The sequence below is a fragment of the Corvus moneduloides genome, chromosome 7 (assembly GCF_009650955.1).
Source record: "Corvus moneduloides isolate bCorMon1 chromosome 7, bCorMon1.pri, whole genome shotgun sequence".
NCBI lineage: Eukaryota > Metazoa > Chordata > Aves > Passeriformes > Corvidae > Corvus > Corvus moneduloides.
In genome coordinates this window covers 20,017,563-20,033,848 of record NC_045482.1, presented here as the reverse complement: position 1 = coordinate 20,033,848, position 16,286 = coordinate 20,017,563, and the positions used below count along the sequence as shown (strand labels likewise).

General features: G+C 39.6%; 1 protein-coding gene across 1 annotated transcript in view; it reads right to left on the bottom strand.

Moving 5' to 3' along the window:
* The window catches only part of ABCB11 (ATP binding cassette subfamily B member 11), a 47,092-nt gene that overhangs the window by 14,739 nt on the left and 16,067 nt on the right, over positions 1–16,286 (bottom strand). The window contains 12 exon segments of the mRNA XM_032114777.1: positions 419–577; positions 2,089–2,224; positions 3,176–3,251; positions 3,970–4,171; positions 4,543–4,713; positions 5,959–6,162; positions 6,977–7,102; positions 8,039–8,149; positions 10,112–10,225; positions 13,192–13,366; positions 14,102–14,226; positions 15,992–16,163. Coding sequence (XP_031970668.1) covers positions 419–577; positions 2,089–2,224; positions 3,176–3,251; positions 3,970–4,171; positions 4,543–4,713; positions 5,959–6,162; positions 6,977–7,102; positions 8,039–8,149; positions 10,112–10,225; positions 13,192–13,366; positions 14,102–14,226; positions 15,992–16,163 — 1,771 coding nt within the window.

Sequence of the window (16,286 nt, the reverse complement as noted above, 5' to 3'; positions counted from 1 at the left end):
GCTTTCTCAAAGGCTTGCCCAAGTCTGTACAATAAAATTTTGCAGAGAAGGACTTTGCATGTGTCTCTCTCCACTGTATCTGCATGTAAGGTACATTTTGTCTCGTCTAAAATAAACTGTATGCAAGTACAGAAACCAATTCCCAACAGTTCCTGGAAAATGAACAAAAGAGATAATGAAGAACACATGACAAATGCTGATAAGCCTACCCCTTCAAAGAGCTCTAATGATAAGTGTGATGACAGTGATATAAATATCTCTACTGAATAATTGTTTATAGGCAAGAAGGTTAACCCCATTTACTTGATGAGATCTAAAGATTTGCCAAAACATGTCAAGCTGTGCATCATACATTCAGTCTCCTCTGTTTCAGAGCTAAAACAGAGCTAATACACTTTAAAATGTTATCATAACATACCCCAAGAATCTGACTGAATAGCAAAGCATAGAGTGGATTGACGGCTCCATTCACAGCTGCTGCCAGAGATCCAAGCACCAGGTATGGCCATTCAGAAGCATTGTATTTCAAAATTCTGGTAAATGAGACGGGCTTGGCATCTTCCTCCACAAAAGATTCCTAAAAAAATGGTTAGATTTATGAAGGGAATGCATTCCCCCAGTGATGCTCTCCCTTTGACAGCGAGATAAAATAGTTGGTTAAAATTTTGTGCCCAAACAGTTGCTCTAGCTTTGGACAGGAGGGGCAGAGATGGCTTCTGTCTGGAGCTCTTTTGTGGCCCTAATGAGAAAAGTTTATTTAACAAGAGGGTTAAATAAACAACTTTTACCATCCCTGGGGAAAAAGGGAGAGATTCATACCTTTTGCAGCTCTCATTATTCCAGCTGCAGAGGTTATTTACAACCAGTTTTTCTGCCACTGAAACTCAGCCTATTCCCTTTCAGCTGTCTCCAGACAAGATGTGATGCAATACCCAGTGCCAAAACTTAAACTCCCTCCTCACAAGCAGCTTTTTGTGTCACTCACTCAATATTTTAAATATTATTTTTAAGTATTGTGAGTGACCACACTGATCAGACTGCATCAAATTAACAGGTATGTGATATAATTAAAACAAGAGAGATCTCAGAGTGATAGTTGGATCCAGGCTTTCTACATAGTAATTATGCCTCCCTTCTCTGAAATATCCTCAGACTATATGCCCAGTAAGGGCAGAATATTCATCATCAAATTATAACTTATCCTGCAGTTTGATTTGTGCAGAATTTTTGTAACAGCATGCTCAGCCCTGCTTATTTCCCTCAATTAGTATGACTAGAAATGCCCAGACAGAAAAGACACTGTGAAGACCTATCTTTTGGAAATATGCAGGGAGGAGTGGGTGGAAACATCTTGTATTTTCTCTTTCCCCTGAGCTGGTGCCAGAGTGACAGCACTCAAGCCCTCTATTTATCCACAGAATAGGTTTAGCAATAGCATGAGGAGTAACTTCTAACTGCTGCTCTCTGCACTGAACAACTGCAGCCATGCAAACTGGTGCAGCACTTTGGAAACCCACCGTGCATATTCCTATGTATTCTCTGTAACTTTAAGGCATGTTGGCCTTTATTTTCTATGCCAGTTGATGGCATGAGGACACTGACAGTGAAAGGATTCTGGGCTAGGTTGCAGTGAGGGTGTCTTTGTGCTCAAGTCTCCAGATGATTTTTAGATGAAAGTGAATTTATCCTTTACTGAACAAGAAGCAGTGCCATTTGTATCACTGATTAATTACATTTCACAGGCTGAGCAGTTTGCCTTTTGTCACTTAATTCAGCTTTTATGAATATGTTTTTCAACTAAATCTACAACATATATCAATTTACCAACAGGTAGATAGCAAATAGCAAAATTTCTGTGCTAGAAATTTTATATGGACCAATAATCATAACAGCCATCAAAATCCAGCCTAGGATTTACACAGAGATAAGAATTGAAGCTGTGGTTTTGTTTAAGTAGAGAAAAGGATCAAGCCAAGAAGATGTACCTGCCAAGAACTCCTAAGATACAAGCACATAGCTGCAGGTGACCATTAACAAATAATATAACCTCTTCAGTTGAAAATTTCATAACAAACTCTTGGACCTGACCTTTTTTGCTTTTCCATCATCTTCTCCATAGGAAGGCATAAGATAGGTAGACTCTGCAGGATCTCCTCCAATAGACAATGGAGGGTCAGGGACCACATTAGAGAGCTGGGATCTTGAGCGCTGCCGAAGTGAAGCTCTGCACAGAGGACAGAAAGGGCCTGTTCTTCACAGCTTAGTAAAAACAAGAATTGCTTGCAAAGCGAGTACAGTTTTCATATCAGTTTAAATCCACTGAAGCAATTCATAGGAATCCCACAGACTTTTTCTTTCTTTAATATGTTCTCGCAACTTCTTGGGAAGAAAATATCTCACTAACAGGGACAAATAATTTTCAAAATCATACTCCACTCACACCACTCAGACATTGTCTTAGATGTACCATGTACTGTGTATTTGTTAAGTAAAACTGTGGTGTGTCCTACTACATTTGCAGAAGTTATTAAGACATCAAGTCAAATCACTGTTACCACTACCAGTAATCCAGTCCAGCAAAACAGGATGCTGAAACAAACCATGTCTCTCTCTGGCAAAACATAACTCTGTGATGTAGGAGATGTATTCATTTGCACATGACTGACATGGGCTTGCCTGAAAGAAATCGTAAGTGTCTAGCTACAAGACAGTCTGGCTATAAAATGCTTTCAATTTCATCAAGTAGAAGACATAATAAAAATGTCATTGTAGATTGCATTGATTTCTCAAGTAATTGCACAGCAAGTAATTTTTCAAATGACTGGACTGAAAGTGCATTAGATATTACAAATATGGCTATATGTTAGTAATATCAAAACCAGAAGATTACCAGAGGAGATCAAAATTGGAGAAAAGGTACTATGGATAGAAAGGAGCAAAATTAAGAGCCTTGCTATTTATCCATGGACTTCAATCAGTAACATTATTACTTAAGCTATTTCTTTCCAAGTGAACTCTATCTCAGTAAAATGCTTGCAGCCCTTCAACCCTCTTTTACACAGCACACAGAAAAATGATTTATTAGCACTATTGGGATTTTGGAATTGGGAGATGAAGTAGAAACATTGAGAGTAGTCTGAAAACATTGAGATTTACAACCATTTTTAAGACTCACCGCAAACTGGCCTGATAGCTTCCCCTTCTGAATGACTGGACATTCTCGAGATTTGGCTCAACCACATTATTCTCTGCTGATGCAAAATACAGTATATAGAGCTCTTCAGTTAGTGCTAAAATTGAATACAACCTAAGTACACTGTGGCTCTGCAAAAAAGTGCATAGTCTCCAAGTCATAAATGGAATACTTTGTAGAAGGCAAGGGGTGTAATACAACCTTGCTATTCAACCTACATGTTTCACAAGTTTTATATTTGTATTTGACATGATGAAGTTAACTGAATATTAGCCCAAGGACAATCTCACCTTAGATGTGACTGCTAAAGACTTTTTACCTATTTTAGCTCTGCAATTGCTCTCTTATTTCAAGATAATCATATCCAATGTATGCCGCACAAAAATACAACAGATCATTCTATTAGACCTTAATTTCCAGAAGCTTTGATTCAAATCTGCCTCTAGAAAAATAAATAGGGTGGTTTCAGCATACTCTGTAATGTGCCTGAATTCCAAATGCAGCAGAGCTGGACTTTTGGCACTCAGTGGAGCTATAAAATGATGGATATTGCAGGTCAGAACTAATATTTCAGGGCAGACATATTAGGAAGGTCTTTCAGTGCATATGCAGCAAAACCACTTTGGCTACCAATGTACTATTTCTATGAATGATAAAATTCAGCCATAAAAGCAGAAGAGAAAAAGAAGCTAATAGCCCTTATTAAAAGAAAAAAAAATAAAATCTGTATTCTGTGGGATTTTACATGATTTTATAAAAGAAAACAAAATGCTTACTTTCTGTTTCTTCTCTGTTAGGTGTTGTGTCTCCTTTGCTTTGCAAGGTCACCAACATGAAATAAACCCCTTTCCTCTTCAAGAGCTCCTCGTGAGTTCCTCTCTCGACAGCCCTGCCGTGCTCAAACCCGACAATGACGTCGGCGGCTTTGACGGCTGACAGGCGGTGAGCGATGGAGATCGCGGTGCGGCCGAGGCGAGCCTGAAGGAGACAACAACAGCCCCACTCCCAGCACAGCGCACTGAAATGCTGGGAACCAGCCGTGCAACCTAAAGGCTCCTCAAATTAACAGGAGTTTTTCTAATGGGTTCAGCTGACTGACTTTAGCTCCATCCACAACCCACAGAGGAGCATGTGTTTCTGGGCAAAGGGAGTGATAGATTTCTGTTGATGTCCAAACATAAGAAAAAATTATTCTCAGTCCATAATACTAAGGTTCTACTGGTACATGTGAAACAGTTATTAAGAAATGCTTCTCACAGATTTGTTGCAATTCAGTAGCACCCTCTGCAGAGTGCATTACAAATAATTTCTGCCCTTTCAAGTCTGATTTTTGCTATACTATAGCAAACCTTATGAAGTGCTTCTTGGACAATCGCTTCACTTTCATTATCCAGTGCTGATGTGGCCATATCCAGGAGCAGGATTTTGGGGTTTCGCACCAAAGCTCGAGCAATGGCTATCCTCTGTTTTTGACCTCCACTCATCTGGCTTCCACCCTCTCCAACATGAGTGTCAAATTGCTGTGCAAAGGAAAAAAAAGTGAAAATTAAACAGATAAGAAAGAAGCCTGTTAAGCTTCTGGTGAAGGTATTGGTAAAGTGTCTTTCAGATTTGTGCTTGGAGTAGACTTTAAGGAAAAACATTGTTAGTGCAGCAGATTCAAAGAGCCACAGGTGAAATAACTTTCTTCATAATGTACATGATCATTTTTCCCCACACCAAAAAGTACTCTCTGGTTAAAAAGGTGAGATGTTCTGGTTCAGCTCAAAACAACTATATCAGCAAAAGCTGAAATGCAGAGGAATCACCCACCCACTCTCCATCAGATGACTCACAAGCAAACTTTTCACAGAGCTGGACTTGTCTGCTGATGACCTGTGACTCATGAACACTGTGTCTGTGATTCATGGATACCATACCCTGGTGGCATCGGGTTAAGGTAGAGAATTAAATAAACACATAAAGCCTGGCATATTGAGAGACAAGATAATTATATTCACTTAGAGCTAAATCTTTTTTATTCCTCCATTTCCATGAAATAAATAGGGGCCTTTAAACAGCCTTTCAGTGAATAGTTTCCTGGAAGCCTGGAAATGCATAGATGGAGGATAAAGACAATATACTAACATTAGTTAATGGTACTTGAATCCTGTCAATAACATTCACTGTTGTAACCTGTCATTTTCAGAAGCTACTTGGCAAAATAACATTCTAGAAAAGTAGATAGCTTGCTAGTATCCAATTTGGGCTTTGTAAGGAGGAATGACTGAAGCCCTGTCATCATTCGGGAAGAAACTGGAGAAGAAGGAACCCCCAGCTGGCTTACAGAGCTTGTACAAGAAGGTGAGCTTGTGTGCATTAGTACAGACAGCTCAAGTAACATATGCTGGCTAGTGAGAGGCTGAGATCTACATTACTTTTGGCCTGAGCAGAAACAGATCTTCATAGCATGAAAAATACAAATTTTTAAATCATGCTATGATTATTACCATGACATTGAATGTTGTGTAAATGATTCCTGAGGAACTAATTCTTCTTGAGGTTGTATTTTGGGGGTTTTTTGTTTGTTTTTGTAACTTGGTGGCATACGTGTAGTAAGACCTAAATAACTGTAGTCAAAGGAAAGGTTGTTGCTTCCTATCTGAATTAATCTTCTGCCCTTCCACTTGAGCACAAATTGCTGCAGGCTAGGAGGGACAAAAGGACAAAAGGATTATCTTTTTTCTTATCAAATTCTTCCAAACACTTTCCAAGGCAGAGCATACCTGTGGTAAGTCCATGATGAAATTGTAAGCATTGGCCTGTTTGGCTGCTTTGATTATGTCTTCCATGGTAGCCTCATCCCGCCCGTAGCGAATGTTCTCTGCAATCGTGGTGGCAAAGAGCACTGGCTCTTGTTCAACAATGCCAATCTGTGAGCGCAGCCACTGGATATTCAGGGAACGAATGTCATGGCCATCCAGGGTAATCTACAATTAGAACATGGACACAAAATCAGGAAAAAAGTCAGGGACATTATTCCCTCCAGTTCAGAGACAAAGAAAGACACAATGGAAGTGAAGGGCCTGTGATGCTGTGTGCCCATGGCCAGCATAAAAATCAGCTTTCAGACATAGAAGGTGGCAAAGCAATGGCAGTAGTATTGGTTCTTGGAGTTGTGCTCTTTGATTTCACTTCCCATTTCTGCTTGGCATCAGAAATAAAACCAGGTGAAAAGTAATCATGAAAGTGATTATTGTATGTTCACAGTAATTTGTTTCTTTGTATTTTATATATTCAAATACAGGTCAACATGTATGTGATTATGTGTTCCTATGGAATGAGATTTTGAATAGATGTCTCCTATGGAATGAGATTTTGAATAGATATAATTCATATTCTTAGCCAAGCCATTACTAAATGGTAATTGCATATACCTAAGTGATATTATGGGTTCAATACTGGGTTTTCCAGAAAACATTTGTCACTCTTGAATTATCATTTCTATAGGGATTGTTTTTACACAGATTTAGCACTGAATTTTTATTTTTTCCTAACAGTTTGTTCTTTCACACAATTGTTTTGTTCTTTCACACAATTGTTTTTTAATACTATTAAGCACAGTCTTATAAAAGAAATGTGCAGGAAGATATTTCACTCATTTAAAAAATAATTGGGGAAAAAAAAAAGAAGAAAGAAACGGAAAGGGAGTTAGTAGTCTTCCTTCCTACGTTGGAGAAGAAACCATGCCATTTTTTCAAGTTTCTGGGGCCAGAGAAACACATTCTAGGCTGGGACACTCACCATGCCATCAGTGGGGTCATAGAAACGCTGGATGAGCTGTATGGTTGTACTTTTTCCAGCTCCACTAGCTCCAACAAAAGCTGTTGTCTCTCCTGCTTTAATCACCACATTAAGGTTATCCAAGATCTGGATAGGGAAAAAAAAGAAACAGAATCTATCTATTTTAATTCCCCCACAGTCATACAACCAAGTGAGTATATTCTGTATCTTAAAGATTCAAAGCAATTCTACAAAATTCGGAAAAGTATTATGAAGAAAGAAGATAAAGCAAGCCACATATTTTTACACTGTTTGAAGACTTTGTAGATGCAGAGCACTCATTTCCACAACAGGCAGGCAGATACTGACCTTTCATTGTTCCTGTTGTTCATCATTAAGAATTAGTCAAGTTAATAACACTAGAGAACTTATTAAATTGTATTCGCTTTAAAGAACACTCTGCATGTATTGTAAATGTATGTTAAAGCATAAATATTAAGAATGTAACAGTGAAATTCTGTAGAAAAATCTGATACAACGTGTTTCCATCTTTACAAGTAATAGAACTAATTTGTTTGTCCAATAATATGCTTTTCCAAGGAGAATTTGTCAATTCAAACACACAAGTAGAGAAATAGTGGGATATACAGCCTACACTCCTGTCTCTTTCCTAGCATTTTAATGGGTCACATGGTGCATCCCCAAGGTAATGGAAGAGTTTTACAAAATCTCCTTGCACCATTCAGTTTATTACTTTGTGTTCTATCTTGTACACATTGATACAAGGACATCATTGATTGTAAGAGAAGCTATATGCAGATGAATTTGCCTGAAATTACTGGGAGTTTATGTTCATCAGCAAGGAATATGCTGATGTGGCAATGGATATGTCAGAATGGTAAAATAAGCAGAATGGTAAGCAGAAGAACCCTTTAATAGAAGAATTATTGAGTCTACTTTTAAACAAAGGGTCTGGGCTTCTGGAAAACAACCTCTACTGAAAATCTAGAAATTGCTGTCAGAACCAGGATATTTTGCTTATTTACAATAACTGTGTTCACAGGATGGGTGATGAATTATTACCTTTACATCTGGTCTGGATGGATAATTGAATGTTACATTATGAAATTCAATTTCACCTCGTACTTTATCCAGCTTGTAGCCATCTTCTGACATGCAGTCAATGGTGGGTTTCTAGGATGAAATTTATTGGGTTATTTATTTGCTGTTAAACAGTCAACAGTCCTGCAGTAGATAAATATTCCCAACACCATACAAAGCCATGGCACTTCTGTTTGAACAGCACTTGGCTACATGGAGCCAGCTGCAGGCTCTGCCCCAGGGATAGCAGGCAAGGGACATGGAATTGAGGGCCACAGCGATGGGGAAGCTGTCCCTGGTGGGTAGCACAGACAAAAAGGACGCACCCTCTTCTCATAGTAGGCTTACTGCAAATACCACAGCCAACCAGTCAGGTAGTTTTTGCTGGAACTGAGTAGCTGACTGACTGAGGCATTTTGACTAAGCTAATTTAGCCAGCTCCTCAGAGATAAAATCTCACTCATAAACATTCTCTCACAGCACTGAACAACGAATTCATTGCTGAAAATCTGCAGGCCTTGCCACTTGGCAATTAAAACATCCCTCCTTGCACACCCAGTCCTCAGAGCTGAAATACTGAAGTTTTCCTATGAAGAGCTTTGGGTCTTGCATACTTTTGGACAGGTGTTGGGTATTGAGGGTATTATGCTAGACATAAGCAGAAAACTAAGAGAAATTTGAGGAATGACAAGGAAATAAAAATTTTTAAGGACAGATTTCTGAAGCATGGAATACAGACAATAAATTAAAACAATTGCAACCAATATATTTGATAATTGAAACGTGCATGATTTCTTTATATAGCCTAACAGATTGAAAGGAAAGGTAAAGTGAGAAATGAGTATGTTCTAAGATGTTAAGAACAGCTGCAAGATTGGTTCCTCTTTAGGAATATGACTTACTTAAATTCAGATACTATGATCCGTGAAGAAGTTTCACTGATCCTGCAAATGGGAACCTCAACATGACTGCATTTAGTGCCAGGGCAGAGCTGTCCTTGTACTGTCTAATCACAAATCTACAAATGTGGCAAGCAGAGGGATCTAATTTTGTCACTCTTTCTCTAGACAGATGAAATTGGACGTTGGTTTGCTTTTTCTACCCTAAGGTTATGTGACTCAGCCTTATCTTGAATTTTGTGATTCTGTTGCAACTCTTTATGATTTAAAATTTTTTCTCAGAAAAACATGTCCCTAATTCATCTCTATTTTCAGTTTATTTTAGAGCTTTAGCTTATGAAGTGTATATGTTTTATCATTATTACAGAAGTTTGAAGGGTTACTAAAAACTCTGCTAGCATTACCACAGCCTTATGTGCTCTGTAGAGGACAAGCAGCATTTTAATGTGTTTACACAGCTTTTAGCACAGTAAAGCTTGTCAATGAACAGAGATAACACATACTTTAAGAAATCAACAGTACTTTTCCAACCACTAAATTTATAAAACTATAGAAAGGAAACCTCATCAATAAATGCCAGTGGCATCTCAGGGTCTCTCATACAACCTTATTTCAAGTATCTATCTGTCTAGATAATATTGTGATTAACATTTATGACTGCTATATGACCAGTGCCTGCACTCATTTGGTCCCATTTTATCTCAGGGTAGCTCTGGGTGACAGAGGCCACCTTCACCAGTAATGCCAATGGAGCCACACCTTTTGATGCCATCTGGAGGCTGGGAGCTATGGGATGGCGGCTGCAAGCTTGGTTGCAGGGTGGCTATTACTGCGTGCCAGTACACCTTCCATGGGCCAGCACTGATAAGTAATTGCATGTAAGGAGAAGTGGGAACAAGGAACAGCAGTAGCTGAGGTAAAGCTTCATAGCTCAGAACCAGGCCACTTAAGAAATCTGTTCAACATGTTGTTTGAGCGTTGCAATAGACTTTGAGTCTTTGAGTCTATGCAATAGACTTCTCTATTGCATAGTCAATTTTTCTTTAATTGGACTCATTTTTCCTTATTTACAAGGTAGATAAAACCAGTACCACTTGGGGCTTATTTAATTATTTTTACACTACAAAGTAACATGGCTTAGAAATGCATTACTTACTTTATCTATTGTCTCAAAAATGTTTGTTGCAGCTCCACGACCAGTAGCAAAGGCTTCCAGACAGGGAGATGCCTGGCCAAGATTTAATGCTCCTATTAAAACACCAAAAAAAACCTGAAGAAGTGGAAAAAGAAGTTAACAAAATATGACATCACTTTTTTATTACAGTTTACAGCTTAGACAGGCAAGCCAAACTACAGCATCATAATGACTTCTCATGCATCCGCTGAACTGCAGTGGTTCACTATATGAGCATTATTAGCCAACAAGAAAGCAAACAAATGCATTTTAGAAGATACTTTCACTGTCTTTCACAGCTCTCCTTGAGGCTGAAGTAAATCAACTTGTATTTGCCTTGGCCTAAAAAAGTAAGCATCTAGGTATTTACTGAGATACCACTGATGTATTTTTAAGCTATCTCAGTTTGACTGGGTACCTCTTCCTTGAAACAAGGTCTGGAACAGAACATTGGTGGGAAGTAGATTATTTTGAGGATGCTTTTTACCAGTAAGCAAAAATAGAAAGAAGCTTAAAACCCTGTATTACAACCTTTGTCTATTGCAGTTCCTGTCTCATCCAATACTCACAAAACTTAATTTTGGGGAGGTACCAGCTATAGAGAATATTTTTTCTCTGTCTCCCAGAGAAATGAACTGTAAGGGTTGCTACCAACACTGGATAAGGCACTTTTTGAGGTGTCCATCATGTGGATGGACAGATTCTACAGGTAGCAAATACCCAATGTGCTCACTGTTTCAAGTTCTTTTCTAAGAACCAAAATGAATAGTTGCTCACTAATGACCCTCTTCTGAAAGTCCGAGGATGCCCTTTTTCCCTAAGCCTAGGACAACATGAGAGAAAATGCACCACAGCATCTGCTCTTCCTGGGAAGACTGACAGACAATAAAGGCAGCTGGATACAGTACTGACTATCAGAGGATGCTTGAGCCCAGGAATTCAGCCTTGGTGTGTGGCCTTGTGGATCAGAAGCAAGTGAAGCTGTAGCATATCAACTAAAATACCAAAAGTGTTTGCTCAAAATTTCTTAAGAGCTGCCAGTGCTTCATTTTTATGAAAAGTTTTTATGAAGGCTCTTAAATATACCTTCTAAGACTGAAAATGCTGGCAGGGTCTTCAAAGAACAGGACACTAGAAGGTGGTGAATATAAAGAAAGTAGAGGCTTATTTAGCATTTACATACCACACAGATGCAAATTATTTCATTGTCTGTTTCTACAACAAGGAGCAAGCTGCATTGTATTGTAAGTATAGCTTATACTTCTCAGTGCTACTGTACTGGGGTGTGCTTTTGAACACTTTTTGACAGTTTTTTCCTAGAATTTACTCTGTTTTACTTCTCCTTAGTTTCAGTTACAGAGGTATTTTGGCAGAACAGGTTATAAGGGTTGGATAATGTCTTTGGTGTAGGCTTTTGGTCCATTTTGCTGCTTTGTTGTGGGTGATAGTTTGGACATTCACATGAGGAGACATGGAATGTTATGTCTGGTATGTAACCCTTTGCTCTATTTTGGCCTGAAAATTCTGCTAAGAAGCAATCAAGTTACACAGGACTTAGTTCTCCTTTGCACCAGAGTGATGTTTCCTGGGACTATCTCTATAGTTAAAGTGGAGGAATCTACTGAACACATACTGTGCACTGCAAATGTCTACACTGGAATGTAGAGATCATGGCATACATTTATACTCAGCTTTACTACTAACTAATTTTCTCACGTGAGTGAGTCTTAAAGCAAGGAGGTTCTATGCCTGTCAGAATCCATCATGAACATGAAGGAGGAGCATGTTCTGTACACCTGGCAGAAGAGGAAGGGAACGCAATACTTAGTATATATCAATGCAGTATGGCTGGTGCATGACTTTTTGAGAGAGCAGGAAAAGCATATTTCAATGTTTTGTATCTACAAATCCCCCTTCCTGCCCCCTGCCAAACTAGGAGTGTATGGTAGAAAATAGAAAGTAGAAGAAAGATGACTGGAAACTGTGAGTAAGGGAAGCATGAGGGAGAGTATCTCCATTGACAGGTACAGTTTTTCAGCTACAGGGTAGCTCCCCACTGTTTGCCATTTGTCATTTGGAACCACTGGACTATACTTACCATGTGCAAGGCAAGGAAATTGCTCACTTTGTTTTTCACAGCACTACATCATATACCTCACAGCACCTCTCATACTGGTGTTGAGAGCAGGTACAAATTATTTCCTCCTTGAACAGAATGACTCAGGTTTACAATGTTCTCAGGGTAATTTGCCAAGTTCCATTTAGCAGGAAGCTTTGCACTGCATGCCGCAGGTGGCTGGGAACTCTCATGGTGTGCAACAGGCAGAGAAGGAGCAAAACTAGATGTCTCATGAGAATATCCAGAACTTACTAAGGTTCAGGAAAAGTTGTTCTGGGTTTGAACTGGAGTCTGCCATTTGGGCAGTCCTCGCTCAAGTAACTAACCAAAATATCTGTAGATGTTGGCTTTGTAGCACTGAGGCCATCAGTGGCTAAAGCACCTACTGTGCAGAAGTGGATGCACGAGTGCCATGCAGGTGAGCATAGTTTTTGTACACACTGCAGGAGCCACAGCCAGGTGTGTTTTTACCTGCATACATGTTTACATGGGCTTTGTAAAAACAAAACAACCAGAAATAGTTTCTCAAAGGAACAGAAAGTGTTCATGAGCGATTAGATATGACAACACTTTCTTTGGTTAGGTGTCTCTTTACCACAATGTTTTTCATCATAAAGTTCTTCAGAGAAGCCAACATCCCAGAAGCACCATGCTGACCCACAAAACGGGAAAGCTAGTTCCAGGCCTCTGATAATTGTGTAGTGGGCTGTCAAATGAAAGCATTATTCTGATCACAGTAGGTAATATTCAAAATCTTTAAAATAAACATGGATTTTTTTTCAATCTTATCCAGTTGTCTCATACATATACTGAGTAATGATCTTTAAAAGACATACATAGTATTTGTAACCAGTGAGCCACCAGATACCAGAACAGATATGTGTTCCAGAATTATTATTTCAAAGAACAGTCTGAAAAAGTTGCATCAAGCTAAAATGAGTACCTGCAGAAGAGTGCCAGGTGAATACTCTTCTTCTTCAAGGACAAGTTTAGAGCCATACCAAAAGGCTAATGCATAACTTAGAAAAATTATAAACCACATGTAACCAGTGAACAATCCCATTATTATTCCTTTTCGAATCCCCCAGTGCTGAGCAAACACCAGGTTCTTATCATATCTGTAGAAAGAGAGAAAAATAAAAGGGAGTCAAATCAATTTGACATAAATTTCAAAATGAGAAAAGACCAACAAAATGAGGCACCATTGATGACTCGGCAGAATGTCCGTACAAAGGGTCAATACAGAATCACTCTGAAGTGAGATCACTGCTGAAACCAGCAATGCTTCCAGATCATGAAATCCTTGTATGTTCTAGTGTAATAAGCACAAGAAAAGCCACACTCATCACAGGTACCTCATCATGGGGCTTGGAGTTTTAACAGAGTAACACAGGATTTGAGAATTTGCCCAACACTCCAGAGCACATCCTACAGCCAAGTTATGTTTTCATAGAATTTAAAAGAAATTTGCAGAAACATCATCAAACCCTGTCTTGATAAACCTAATTCTCCTACTTAGCTTGAAAGTACTCAAAGTTTTCAGGTTTTCTGCAAAAGTGATATATCAGACAGTGTTTAGGGAAAAATTTGACAGAATGTTCCTACAAGTAAACATGAATTGAAGATACTATTGCTGATGCTTTATTTCGCTGATAGACTAAATTATAAAACTAGTTTTGCATCCATACTTGAAACCTAGATTTCTGAAACATACATGCATAAAAGTCTCAAAGCTAATAGGTAGTCATAATTGTAGAATATAGAGATTAATTGCCATGAATCTGATGTGCATTACAGCATTATATTGCTTCAGGAAAAAGAAATCAGAGACCTTACAGTTTGTTCAAACAAACCTTTCAACTTCCTTCTTCTCCCCACCAAAAGCAGCCACTGTTCTGATGGATGAGAGCACTTCATCAGCCACAGCTCCAGCTTTTGCATAAGCCTTTAATTCTCGGCCTGTTAGTTTTGCCACAGCCTACAAAAGCATAAGCAGTGCTGGTTACACCTGAACTGAAGGTGCAGAAAAGGACAGTGATAAGCAATGTTGGCTGTCACTCTGTGCTGGCTGCTCTGCACTGGGTCACCTCCTGCACTCCAAGCAGGCTTTTATTAGGCATGCTGCACATTCGAACACTTAGGTCTTCTAGTGCCAGGGCATACCTTTGTAACATATGTTTTGCAACAGCTCTCTGCTCCAAGTAGCTAGAAAGAGCAGCTGACAACTCCTGCTTTCCCTGCCTCCCACCCTCCCTCTATCTGCTCTGACTGGGCTGAAGCAGATTGCAGACTGAGGGTTTGTGCACAGTGGGAGCAAGGGGGATCTTTAAGTGCCAAGAGCAGACCTTTAGCTACTGTGGCAGACCCCAATGTCAGGAAGAAGAGGTAACTGTAGTGGTGGGGGAGGATAAAAACAGATGTTGCCCACCACTGTGCTTTGGGCTGATAGCAAACAGGTCCTTACACAGCAGCCCAGAGCACACACTGGATGCCAAAAGCTTACTTAGACTCCAAAAAGTGCTCAAATTAATGGAAGAAAATGTAGTCATTTACAATTCTACACAGAGATACCACATTGACTTGGGAATAAGCTATCATTAGAAAGTCTAATGTGTCAGTCTTTGCTTTCTCTTTTCAAATACCTTACCCCATGAATGTACTAGCCCCTTTTGAAGACAGGAAGCCAGGCTAGATTGACCTTGGGTCTATTTTCTTCATGGTGTAAAACAAAGACTAGGGCTGGAAAGGCTCATAATGAGGAAACACTTAACAGTAGGTATTGTGACTGGAAAGAGATGGGTACAGAGAAATAAGAATGGAAAGGGAGAAAATTACAAACATAAAGGGGAATAAGGTCGGAAAGAAATCACAAATGAAGGAAAAGCATTTTGGGTTTGATTTCATTCCCTGCCAAGTTTCTGCTCTCCCCCTTCACATGAGTCATTATTCATGTCATCTACTTGCAGCCAGCACAAGGTGCTAAAGGAGAGCTGGTAGACAAGAAATTAATCACAGTTACATTAGAGGTTGGATAGGAAAATGACAGCAAGCTGTCCCTGATGTGAAAGAAATGAGATTGCCAGAGGGCTGAACCAAACAAGAATGCAGAGGATGAGCAGGAACCACCCAGCCCTGCTGAGCATGGGAGAGGAGGTGAGAGGGCAGAGGATCCTGCAGTTTCCCTTTTCACTGTCCTTCCTGTGTACAGTGACAGGAAGTCTGTAGGAAGTGGATGGAGACACAGAACAGGAAAAACTAGGAGAAGGTGCAGCAGCTTCTGGGACCAGGGACAGTTTGAGGCAAGTTTGAGTAGTTGTTTTCAACCATTTTATGTCTCTGAAACTTATCACCCAAAAAAGTCACTAATTTACATAGAGAAATCAAGTCCTGTATCTTCTAACCATCTAAACCAGGTGTGTAGTAAGAGAGAAGGTAAAAGCCAGCTTCTGATCTCAGCAACATTGCCCATCCACAGGACCCACAAGAAGGTATGCTTACACTACCATCTTAGAAGGAGGATTTATTATTCTGGGAATCAGAATAAACAAAGTGGGAGCAAAGCCCACTTCCCTTCTACCACACCTCTCCCTCCATCCCTCCCACCTCACTCAGTACTACTGAGACTGTAATTTGCCTCTCTTGACTTTAAAGGGGTGTAATCAACTTCACCAATCCTCACAGATTTCTGGCATGATCTTTCCTGCTCATCATTGCTCAACACGAACCTTTCACAATTCACTTACCAAGCCATAGAGAGCTGCTCCAACCCCAAGCAGAGGGCTGACTGCAATGATAACCAAGGTCAATTTCCAGCCACTGACAAATCCCAGTAGAAATCCACACACAAAGGTGGTTATGCGTTGGATGAAGATTGCTACTTGGTCAGCAATAGCCTCATTAATTTTGTTAACATCCCTGGAAAACAACAACAACAAAAATCAACAGAAGACTGGTGAGTATAACTTTTGTTTGTGTTGCAGGTCTTGGCCACATCTGGGTTAGTTGCTTTTCACTGGAGAGGGCCCTTCCTTCATCCCT